Source organism: Hyperolius riggenbachi, chromosome 7 (assembly GCF_040937935.1).
Source record: "Hyperolius riggenbachi isolate aHypRig1 chromosome 7, aHypRig1.pri, whole genome shotgun sequence".
Taxonomy (NCBI): domain Eukaryota; kingdom Metazoa; phylum Chordata; class Amphibia; order Anura; family Hyperoliidae; genus Hyperolius; species Hyperolius riggenbachi.
In genome coordinates, this window is record NC_090652.1 from 156,650,728 (window position 1) to 156,662,749 (window position 12,022).

General features: G+C 42.0%; 1 protein-coding gene across 1 annotated transcript in view; it reads left to right on the forward strand.

Annotated features, from left to right (window-relative positions):
- Nucleotides 1–12,022, forward strand: part of LOC137524666 (uromodulin-like) — a 150,850-nt gene that overhangs the window by 61,286 nt on the left and 77,542 nt on the right. The window contains exon 5 of the mRNA XM_068244794.1: nt 4,120–4,242. Coding sequence (XP_068100895.1) covers nt 4,120–4,242 — 123 coding nt within the window. The remainder of the gene's footprint in view (nt 1–4,119; nt 4,243–12,022) is intronic.

The window sequence follows — 12,022 nt, forward strand, 5'->3', positions numbered from 1 at the left end:
TGAGGTGTTAGCCCTTTTAAGCGGCGATATTTTATTTGATTCTTGACCTGGTGTTTGACGGCTGGTATTGAGAGGGAGAAGTGGATAGTGTGATGGTCTGACCAGGCAACAGGATTAATTTCCACATTGGCTATTGACAGCCCAGTATGGAATATAAGGTCCAGAGTGTGACCTTTCCTGTGAGTAGCAGAGCTGATTGATTGGAGGAAGCCCAGTTCATGTAAGGCACGAGGTAGCTCTTTTCCAAACTGTGAAGAGGAGTCGTCCACCCATGTATTGAAATCTCCAAGAACAATCCATCTGGGGTGTTCCAGTGTTAGGTTGCACAGGAGGTCTACAAGTTCCTCAAGGAAGTCTGAGTATTTTTCTGGTGGGCGGTAGATCAGCAATATGTTAATGTTTTCCTCAGCTGAAAGTTGCACCCCCAAGCATTCAAACGAGTTGGTAGGACCTACAGTAAGTGGTCTGATTTTCAAAGCTGATCTAAAGCAAAGTGCAACCCCTCCTCCCCTGCGTTCTTTCCTGTTGCAGTATATCACAGAATAGTTTGTTGGCACAGCTGCCTCCAGGGTGGGGCCAACAGGTTCAGAAAGCCAGGTTTCAGTCAGGCAGGCCAGATCAGAAGACTCTATTAGATCATGTATGATTGCTGTTTTGTTGTTTATTGATCTGACGTTGCAGAGGACAGCCTTGATGGGGCTACCCTGGGAGCTGAGGTCTGAGTTTGAGGACTCCAGGAGGGAACAGTCTCCAGATGTGTGGCTGTCATCTCTGCTGGATTGTGCTGGAGCTATTAGGGTTGTTGGCTGGGTGTACTCTGTAGATTTTGTCACAGAGTTATTTTGGTTCTGCAGTGAATAACGTCTTTTCCCACGTCCCCTGGATCCTCTCTTTGTCTTTCTGTAGATTCCAACAGACTTAAGTAGAATTATTGTTGATTTGTCAATTGGATATATATTTCTTGGTTGGTATACAGCTAGAAGTGTCTGTGCTGAATATTGATGTTTACACATTAGGATGGACAAGAGACAGCTCAGGGCTCCTGCTAAGAAAGGCCCTATTTAAAGTCAAGGTGTGAACTTTCACAGCTGTGGCTGGTATCCTGCAGAGATCAAAGGGCCTGTATAGACTGAATTGTCCTTACACAGAGATGTATGGATGGACAGCATGGATTTGGAAACACAGTCCTTTGTTTAGGAGTTTGAAGATATAATATATAATATATGTAGAAAAATATAGTCTATTGAGCATAGATGCTGTAGATAATCGATGAAAGTTACTCACAGGATGGGAGATGGCGGGCACAAAGAGGCAGAAAGTCTTTAAGGTCTCAGGTCAATTCCAAGGAAGGTGTGCAGTGTCCAGCAGTGTGTGATACCAAGGAAGATCCAATCCAGCTTAAATCTTTGCCATCCCAAGTAATCCAGGTGTTCTGAAAGGTTATAGGTGTTGCTGGAGAAGTGATACATTAGAATCCACTGAAATTTCGGTCCAGTCTTTCCATTAAGAGGTTTAAAGTAGCAGAAATGAGATGTAATGTCTGGAGAAGCCTTAGAGAGCAGCAGCACCAGTCTGGGCACTACACTTGCTATGCTAAGTGTAGCAAACTCCAGAACATCTTTGGAATTCCCTACAGGGCGCCCCATTGAAAGTGTACCGCAGCAAATGTAATTTTCTCGTCTTTAAAAAATATTTTTTCTTTGAATTTTGTAAATCAATTTTCTCAAAAACTACAAGGTCTTTTTAAATGTTTTCCCCCTTCGTTTCCACTTATCTCCTCAACATACTCAACAAATTTGGTGATTCTAGCATGTGTTGGGGCTTTGACGAATTTGTACAGTCGACTCAGGTATTTGTTGGGTTTACCCTATCCAAATGCAAACAGCCATATTCAGGTCAAATAGAGCAACAACACGAAACTGAACCCCTACACTACTCAGGCCCGTTTCTAGGGGCTGTGCAGCCGTGCGGCAGCCCTGAGTGCAGAGGGAGGGGGGGGCGCTGTAATGGAGGGGGGAGCTTCCCTCGCTGCGGCTCCCCCCTCCATTATGAGGGGGGGGCACCTACCTACCTAACCATACTGGAGGAAACTACCTATCTAAACTATACTGGGGGCACCTACCTATATAACCTATACTGGGGGGAATTTTTACACTCTCGCCCTGGGTGCATTTTAGCCTAGAAACTGCCCTGACACTACTATTGACTACATCCAGACAGTATAACTATTCCACAGCTTGAAAATACACAAATTATTCCATCTTGCCTAGTTCGTAATCATAAACCAATACAGCAATTTTAATGGGATTTTCATACAGAAAATATACATTGAAGGTATCAACCTGTTGCAATATCTTAATACCAAGTGCACTATACAACAAAAGAGTAAAAAGACCATAAGCTTTGTGCACCTACTCACACAGAAAATTTGTAATATAGTAGTATCCAAAGAACGTACATTTTGGCAGTTTTTGGAATTCATATCCTGCTATAAATTCAAATGAAAAGAAGATTTTTAATAAAATTAAACTATGCAGTTACAATTATGTTTGTGTTTTTGTTTGTTTGCTTTTTAAGTGGAATTAAAATTTTAACATTTGAGCCCTTATTCAATTTACTTTTTCTCCATAGTTTTCTTCAACATTACATTTTCACACCTATTCAATTGAATGCCTGTTAAGCCACCAGTAAGCTAGAAAACATGAATAATAATTTTCACCTACCGTATTTTATTGTACTTTTTAAATCCCCCTCCCCCCATTCATTTAGTCAACTTCGACTTTCCATGATAATATGCATGCCAGATGTCTTTGTCAATCACTGCTTCTTTCAGCTGTTGCATAGGCATGTTCATAACTTCACATATGCTGTCTATCCATCTTAACCTCTGTCATCCTTCCTCTTCTTCGTTTTTCTCCATCTGTTTGCAGATGGTTCATTGGAGCAGATTACATGACTTAAGTTTTCTTTAAGCAGTAGACCAGCATTGGTACTTTCTTGTTTGACATTCACGATAAGGCTTTTTAATTCTTCCTCAGTTACTGCTGTCAGAGTGGTATCATCGGCATATCTGAGATTATTATTATTCCTGCCAGCTATTTTAATTCCAGTATGTGACTCAGCCAAACCAGTTTTCCACATTGCATGTTTAGCATACAAGTTAAATAAATAAGGAGACAATATGCAACTTTGTTGCACTCCTTTACCAATTGTAAACCAGTCTGTTATTCCATACTCAGTTCTAACTGTTCCTTCTTGGTTTGCATATAGATTCCTCAATAGGCAAAAGAGATTGCCTGGTATCCACTTTTCCATGAGAATCTGCCACAGTCTATCATGATCGGCACAGTCAAAAAGCTTTTGAATAGTCAATAAAGCAAAAGTAGACATTCTTCTTGAATTATCTGGCTTTCTCTATTATACATTTAATGTTGGCAATATAGTCTCTTGTGCTTCTTTATCTTCTGAAACCGGCTTGCACATCTGGCAGTTCTCGCTTCATATATTGCTGCAGTCTGGCTTGTACATTTTTCATTATTGCCTTGCTAGAATGTGAGAGAAGTGCAATAGTCTAATAATTTGAGCAGCCTTTGGCATTGGCCTGTTTTTGGGATTGGAATGTGAACTGACCTTTTCCAATTCAGCGGCCACTCGTGTATTTTCCATATTTGCTTGCAAATTACCAACAGCATTCTCATGCAAGCTTTTCAGAAGTTCTACTGGGATTCCATCACTTCCTGGAGCCTTTTTATTAGCAAGACGTTCTAATGCCCATGTGACTTCTCTCATCAGGATGCTCTTGGTTGTTGTTCAGCATACATATTCCAAGTATGAGTATTGTCTATATCCTTCTTGTATAGTTGTTCTGTATATTCTTGCCATCTCTTCTTAATATCTTCTGCTTCTGTCAGATCCTTTCCATAAACTTTTTAAATTGCAGAGTGCTAAAAAGTTATTTTAAACAAAATATGAAAAGTTATCTCCCAGAGGAAAACTAAAGAAAAAGTATATTGAATACGGACGGGCCTTGGCTATTTTAATTTGCCTACAGAATTATTTTCCAGAGGTTTTTTTTCAACAGTTTAAGTATGACTATTAATTTTTTTTTAAATCCTTCAGATCTTTATTCTTGGGCCCCAGCCCTGCACATATGGAGTATATGACTATGGTTTAGAGATTTACAAAGACATTGCTGCCTCTAGCTATGGCCATGTGCTTCAGAATGTCTACGGAAACACTAAAGTAAGTAATTGTATTTTTTTCTACAAACGTAGGAGTGATGTTATTTTTAACTACGGACAAAGTGAGGAAAACCTACTGATATCTCTGAAACTGCTGGGAAGATTACTTCATGTTCAAAATTTGCATCCAAAAATTCACAAAAATATGCCCTAAAGTTCTTACAAAAAATAGCTGAAAATTTTCACGCAAATTCATACATGCAGAAAATGCTAAGAGTGGTGTAATTAGTCCCTATATTCTGTATAACCCATGACAGAAGAAGGAAAGTCAATGGCATTGACTTAACCTCCCTAGCGGAAATACAAAATATGCTGTGAACAATATTGATGTGCATACATGTCACTACTCTTGTAGACCCTTGCTTGACACATTTTGACAAGTTACAGGAAAAAAAGGTTATGAAAATTAATCAGATCACTTTTTGCACAGAAATCCTGGGAAAATTGAACGCCAGGGAGGTTAAGCGGTTAATAGCAAAGCCCACATACATGCTAGAATCATTTTGCTAGGTATATAAAGGAATGAGAACAAGGGGAAAAAAAACTATTCTTCAAAAAGACCTTCTAGTTTTTGAGAACATTTTAAAATTACAATAAGATTTTTTTTTTATGCGTTTAACCAGTTCGGCCTATCTGGACGAGCCGGCTGGTGCGCGCGATCAGGTGCGCCCCCGTGCGCGCTCCCGCTGCCCGCCGCTAGCCCCCGATCAGTGAATGGGAATATAATTCCCATTCACCGATCTAACTTCCCCGCAGAAATACCGACGCTTTCTCTCCAGAGAGCGCAGTATTTCTGCCCCCAGGAAACTTCTCCCCAGCATTTTAGTTCCTGGATGCGAGATCGTTCGCATCCAGGACTTTTTTCACTGTGGCCATCTTGTGGCCAAATAGTAAACTGCACCAACATACATTTTTAATAAAAACATTATTTTATTTAAAACATTTAAAATTAGCAGTTTCCCTTCCACACCAAAAATTACCCACATACACTTTTTTTTATTAAAAAACTAAATAAAAAATACAATTTAAAAAAAAAAAACAACAACATAAATAGTTACCCAAGGGTCTGAACTTTTTAAATATGCATGTCAAGAGAATATGTTATTATAATATTTAAAATTATAAGCTTATAAATAATGATGGACGCAAATTGAAAAAATGCACCTTTATTTCTAAATGAAATATCGGCACCATAAATTGTGATAAGGACATTGTTTAAACGGTGTAATAACCGGGACAGATGGGCAAATAAAATACATGAGTTTTAATTACGGTAGCGTATATTAATTTCAAACTATAATGGCCAAAAACTGAGAAATAATGAATTTTTTTTATTTCTTTCTTAATCTTCCTGTTAAAATAGATTTAGAAAAAAATAATTCTTAGCGAAATGTACTACCCAAAGAAAGCCTAATTAGTGGCGGAAAAAACAAGATATAGATCAATTCATTGTGATAAGTAGCAATAAAGTTATAGGCGAATGAATGGGAGGTGAACGTTGCTCGGATGCATGAGATTTTCGGACTGCGGTGCTGAACCGGTTAAATGACAGAAAATGTATCTACCCTTTGGTAGTAAAAATTTACATATATCCCCAGAAACACCAGTGAATGTACAGCAATACTGCTGTATACAGATCCTTGAGAAATAAACCTATTGTTAGCACTCAAAAATAAATGTAAAATTCCCAAGCCTCTTTAACCTCTTGTCACCCATGTAGGCTGGTGTAGCCAGAATTTGAAGTCCACACCACATGGACCTAAGCACTCTAAGCTACCCCAGCCCACATGGTCCATGATATGGGGGGCTATGGAAGATAGGAGCAGCAAAGCCTCCCTCTCTACCCAGAGCCCTAATACGTGGACAAGGGGCTCTTCCCCACCTCAGGTGCCCAGGAGGTTGGGGGAGTCTAGACCATGAATACTTACCTTTAATCAATGTTCCCACACCTATATCCTCAAAAATGATCTCACCCCAATATCCTCTCAAGGCCTGATTGCAGATCCCTGACAAACAATACCCACACACATCTATCCACGCTACCTGGAACTTGCTATACTACAGTAAAGCCCTGCCTGACTGCCGCCGTCACCCACTGCCCCGTCAGCATGTATCACACCAACACCCTGCCCAGGACACCCACAGAACTCTACCCTGACATTCCCTTTTCCCCCAACCCAAGCCGCATGCTAACACCTGTATTCACTGCCGACACTCCCTGCTGAACAACTAGCGGAGCCCTGGCAAAAGCATATTTGAATTTGTTATTATACTAACTAAAACAACCAACCCTCCATGTTAAGGGATCTCATTGGTTATACGGCAGTATTGAGGCTGTACAGTGATCCCTTGCAAAAGTGTTACAACTTGCCCTGGGGCAGGAAATTAATTACTCTTTCTGGGTATGTGCGTACATTTTTAAAAAATGTTTCCACTTGTTCCTACTTCACATACACATCATAATTGGTGAATCTAGCATGTATGGGGCGTTTGCTATAAACTGCTAAATCGACAGTATTCTGACAAATTCCTGTTTCTTTTTTCTGGTCAGCATATTGGAACAGCCATGTTTGGCCTGAATATAAGGACAACCCGATATCAAACACCAACACTATTATATATTGATAGGATAGGGTACTTGTGGATGAGGGTGTTGATGGGGCAGTAGGAGAGGTAAGCAGTAGGTTTGTGTAAGCAGAGTAATGGAAATAAGTAAAGGTGAAGAAGTTGATGGAGAAAGCATTATATATACGTCCACGTAAAAGCACTGATATATACACACATACACATCATATAGATTATTCAAGACCAAGAAGAATAGTTACTTATTATCGTAGAATAAAAAAAGTACTGACGACTGTGGACAGTTTCATAAGTTCATGTACATTTTGCCAGTTGGTTCCAGTTATCACAATAGGGCTTCTGAAACTTCACTTGAAATTTGTTACTTTGATTGTGCAAACACAGCTACATGCATCAGCTCTCCTGCCAGCAAAGGCTGGAAACTGAAATGAAAAGATAATGTTTATACTTAAATTTCCAGAAAAACTTGTGTTCTTATTTATCAACATCATGGCATATGTTCAAAGTTCCTGTTTAAAGAAAACCTGTAAAGAGGAAAAAAAACGGCCCCCTGCAGATGTCCTGTCTTGTGCCAGTACAAAATGATCCTTCAGTTCCCCGCCACGACTCACTATCGTATCCTTTAGTCGCCGGCCACTGCGCCTGCACAGCCCTGGTCATACGCATCCTTGCTTCCACTTACGTTGCCAGAAGCATCCTGCACTGGCACAGTACAAGGTTTTCTTGTGCTGTGCCTGTGGAAGATGCTCCCAGCAACATGAGCAGGAGCGAGGAACAACGAGGCGAGGGCCGTGCAGGCGCAGTGGCCGTCAACTAGTAACTCGGCAGTAAGGAGCCGCAGCGGGGGACCAGAGAGTCTTTGAGTACTGGTGCAGGACAAGACCATGGTTTGGTCAGAGAGTGGGGTATTAAAGAACATCCTGATGGCAGAGTACATTTTTTGGGGCACCCTGCTCCCTCTATTAGGATGTTGATGCAGTGAACCCCCTTCCACCACAATGCCTGACACTCTGCTCATTAATGGTTTTAGCCAATGCTGTGCGGTCTCACATCTTATTTTTTTTACAGTGTGTAACGATTGGTAATAATCAGATTTTCTGATTATTGGTGATCTTCAGTATCACCAATAATACAGACACTATACCTGATTATGTGGTGATCTGCAAAATCACCAATAATGCCAGTATAGCTAGACACAGGGCAACCAATGTGGGATTGTGTTTTGGTGCAACAGTAATGAGAAGAGGAGATGTCCCGAGGAGCGGGAGATTCAGACAATACTGCAGCCAAGGATCCCCTGAGGAGCAGGGGATTCAGACTGTACTGCAGCCAGTGGACACCTGAGGAGCAGGAACCACTGACTGTACTGCAAGGATGATCACCTGAGGAGCAGGTGATTAAGACTACACTACAGCCAAGGTTCCCCTGAGGGGCAGGGGATTCAGACTGTACTGCAGCCAGTGAACACCTGAGGAGCAGGGACCACTGACTGTGCTGCAAGGTTGATCACCTGAGGAGTAGGTGACAGCTATTAGAGATTCCTCACTAATGGCAAGTCCCACTAGTGAGGACAGGAAGGTCAGACAAGCAGAGTAGGCAACATACGGACAGATAAAGTACAAAGACAGAAGGCTGCTTCGATGTAAGGTTCAGGCCGAGTTGGCAACAGTAATCAGATAGACAGAGGTACCGAATCAGCAAACAGGAGAGTAGTCAAGGAAGCAGAAGGTCATAACAGATAGACAATATCAATATAGCAATATCCTAGTCTAGGTGTGAAGTCCTTGGTTTCAACACCTGGGATCTAGACTAAGGTCTAATACACAGATAACACAATGCAATTAGTACTTTAAGCTATCAACGGAAACTGGCTAAATGTGGATCCCCAGCTCCAGCTGGTTCTAGCACACTGTAGGAGCTGAATGGGGTCTGAGTGCTCACACGTTAGCATTTGCAACAGCAGACAACCAGCAACTGACAGACAGGTCCTATATATACTCAGAGCGCTCCACAGCGCCGCCCCAGTCACTCAGCCAATCCATAGCGCTACTGGAGTCAGCTGACCGGCTGATCAGCTGACTCCCCTTTTACTTGCATAAAGGTCCTGTCGCCTGGCGCACGCGCAGCTCTCATTCTATGTGCACTAGAAGGACCAGGCAAAGCAGCAGCATGTAACTGCGCGGCAGAGGCCGCTGTCTGATACGCGGAGATAGCCGCCATGCCGCTTGCCCCTGCGGCGGTATCTCCGCTATCCTTTACACAGTGAAACTTAAATAAAAATAAACTGATGGTAAAAATTGTATCTTATTGTACTCCTTAAAATGAATTTTAGATAACGCACAATTTTATGTTATGTTTAAAACCTTTCAAGAGATAGAATTATTGTTTTGTTTCAACTCAATGAAACATTCTGTCCTGTGTCTTAGAGTTCTAAAATATATGAAGGCAGATGAGGAAGTTGCAAATCCAGTTACAGGACAGGGAGAAGGTTTAATTCAGACTTCTCTTTTTACTAGTCTAAATGGGCCCTCCACTGAGTTTGGTAAGGGAATTCAGTATGGTTAAAATGCACATGGTGCCTCAGTTCGCTAACATATTTGTATTATTAACACAGCACACATATATGGCTGAGGGACGTAGCCTGGTCAGATTAAGAGTTATTATAGAATGCAATGACAGCAAAAGTCCTTTTAGACACCCTGGGGGGGGGGGGGGGGGGGGGGTTGACAACAGGCTATGGCACCCCGCTTGCTCCATGTCTATGGTGCTTTGTGGAATTGGAAGGGGAAAAAAAGAAAGATTTAGGTTTATCAGCAGTAGTGGGAGTATTAGGAAGTTCTAGCTGCTTATTCCTCTGAGACAAGTGGTCCCTCCACTTGGGTGTGTGGTGGGCCCTTGTATAATGCATATGCATATGTACGCCGCTGGTGAGCTGGGTAAGTTGAATGATGGCTCACCATGCTGCCGCTCAAATCCCTGGAGGCATAAAATACTATTCCCCTCTGAGCCATCACAACATGGAGGGAGATGTAATTCATGGTCCGGCAATCACCAGAGCCCTGAATTACCCTTATGCGCTCCTCACGGTATCACATTAATGCTATGGGGTGCCTAGTTTCAGTGATCGGCACTGAGCGCTAAAACCACCTGCTTCGTGTATAATTACACATGCATGTAGTGACAGAACTTTCGAGGTAGCTGCCAAAGGCTTCTACACCAACCAGAGGCGTAGCAGTAGGTGGTGCAGAGGTAGCGACCGCATAAGGGCCCTTGGGCTAGAGGGGCCCCGGGGGGCCCACCCTCAACCACAGTATTAACACTTTATTGGTCCTGTGCTGATAATATTAACTTCTATAGATTATTTAAATAGCAGTGATCATTAACACACTATTCCCCATCCCTTTCTTGTACCTCTGACACTGTGGTTGTCCTTGATTGGTTTTGGTGTGTCGTATCAATTGTTAGTTATAGCATGCTTGGGAGGCCCCAATGCTACACTCACACTGGAGCCCATGGCTTCTTAGCTACGCCACTGACACCAACCTACGTCTAATACATGGTCTCTCTCCAGAGCTCCACAGAGAGCCACCATGTCTCCCCCAAATGAAATGCAGCGAAGGAGGAAAGATATTTACCTGTTCCAGCACCAAGTCCTTTCTCTTCATTGCTGTCCACAGTTGTCCACAGACTAGGGATGGTCCAAGGGTGGGTGAAGGGTAAAGCTTTGGGTCAAATGATTTCAATCTACATCCCTGAGTGGTGCCTAAGTGCTTAACATTTCTGGCCCATTTTAAGTGCTGGTGGCAGATCTTGCAGATGATCATGGTTTGGTCAGAAGACAAGTTACTAAAGATGATTGCAGAGAACTTGGTCATTCTATGTAACCTACTTCTCAGGACTGGTTCTAGACTTTCTGCTGCCTGAAGCATCCATATACCCCATCATATATACCTCATATTATATATACCCCCCTATATAAACCCATCATCGGTGAGAGATCACCATGGCCAATCAGAGGGTAAGCATTGGCATGCGACCAATCAAGCTGGCAAAAGACCAGCCAATCACAGCTGCCCAGATGTGACTGCTTCTGATCAGACACAGTGGCCCTATTGGCCCAATGACAGTGCAGTGGCCCCGCCCACAAGACCATTGGCACCAATTAGCAAAAGGAGCAGCGGCTGTGATTGGCCAGTCTGGTGCCAACACCCCCACCTGATTGGTCACGTGCCAAAGACTGGCCATGGTGATCTCACACCGGTAATGGTGTTTTACCATAGCATTCCTCGATAAAATCTATATATTAATGCCTTAAAAAAAACACAAAAAATGATCCTTTTGAGAAGTGTATATATACATATAAAACTTAACTTTTAATTAGTTTTTGATAACATTTTTCATAATGACCATTATTAACAGAAAAATACCTTGTGAGATAAATTATGGAAGGAGTATGGCCTGATTGAATACAAATATATTTCTTATAAAAAATACAATACTTTATTGAACGCTTGCAAAAAGAGTAAGGAATTACCATAAAAACATGTATATGACAACGGAAGGCCCCATGACCCTCAACATCCCCAAACCCACAAACTCACTATACCTAATCCCCTCTTGATCCACATATCCGAACTATGGACTAAGTGCACATGGATTGATGAATTGGAGATGCGCAGCTCAAAAACCAAAAAACAAAAAGCAAAAAAAAAAAAAGCAAAAGGGATCCAGTCTAACCATGCAGGTTTCGGCCAGAATTCATCAATAACATTCCATTAATGGAAAGGGATATTCGTACGTAGGGATGGAATAGCAGGTATCCTCAGCTCCCAGCCAACTGTGCAGAAATCACCTTGTAACCAACTGTAATGATGTACACTAATATGGATTGCTCCTTGGTTATCAATAAACACATATGCTCAATGCCTCCTGGTGATATCCATACTGATGTATGCACATTAACATCTACATGCCTGAAAGTCAATACGTGTTGCACACATAAATCCAGAACAAAGCAGCATACATATGGAAACAAAAGTCCATGCAGCAGTAGCCCAGATGAGAGAGGCACAAGCAGACATTGGCATAAAGCAGTTCATTGTAGGTAAGCACCCTCAAGCTGAAAGCAGATCATGCAGCCGGTTAGCAATGGTGGCAGCAAGCAAGCATGGTGGTAGTGTGTGTCTGTCAGAGCATAT